Source organism: Egretta garzetta, unplaced genomic scaffold (genome assembly GCF_000687185.1).
Source record: "Egretta garzetta isolate BGI_Z169 unplaced genomic scaffold, ASM68718v1 scaffold1766, whole genome shotgun sequence".
NCBI classification, from domain to species: Eukaryota; Metazoa; Chordata; class Aves; order Pelecaniformes; family Ardeidae; genus Egretta; species Egretta garzetta.
In genome coordinates, this window is record NW_009259915.1 from 1 (window position 1) to 424 (window position 424).

General features: G+C 57.5%; 1 protein-coding gene across 1 annotated transcript in view; it reads left to right on the top strand.

The window, feature by feature from the left end:
* Positions 1-75: 75 nt before the first annotated feature.
* Positions 76-424, top strand: part of LOC104127482 (scavenger receptor cysteine-rich type 1 protein M130-like) — a gene marked incomplete at its 3' end in the record, with an annotated part of 1911 nt that continues 1562 nt past the window's right edge. Inside the window, exon 1 of the mRNA XM_035895678.1 lies at positions 76-358. Within this exon, the coding sequence (XP_035751571.1) occupies positions 76-358 (283 nt within the window). The remainder of the gene's footprint in view (positions 359-424) is intronic.

Sequence of the window (424 nt, forward strand, 5' to 3'; positions counted from 1 at the left end):
AGGGCTCACACCCTGGTGCTGTGACTCGACTCCTAGACCTGCAGGTTGGGGATGGGCACGCTCCTGACGGGTTCCATGTTGGTATTGGAAGGGGCTGCGGAGGTGAGGCTGGAGGATGGCGGCGGGCGCTGTGCTGGGAGAGTGGAGGTGAAACACCAGGGCCAGTGGGGGACCGTGTGTGGTGACTACTGGGACATGAAAGATGCTGCAGTGGTTTGTAAGCAGCTGGGCTGTGGATCTGCACTTGAAGCTCCTATTAAAGGACACTTTGGGCCAGGATCTGGCCCCATTTGGATGGATGATGTTGCCTGTCGTGGCACCGAGTCTGCCCTGTCTGACTGCAGACACAGAGGATGGGGTCAAGACTATTGTCCTCATACTTTCGATGCTGGAGTGAAGTGTTAAGGGAAGGGTCCGCCCATTC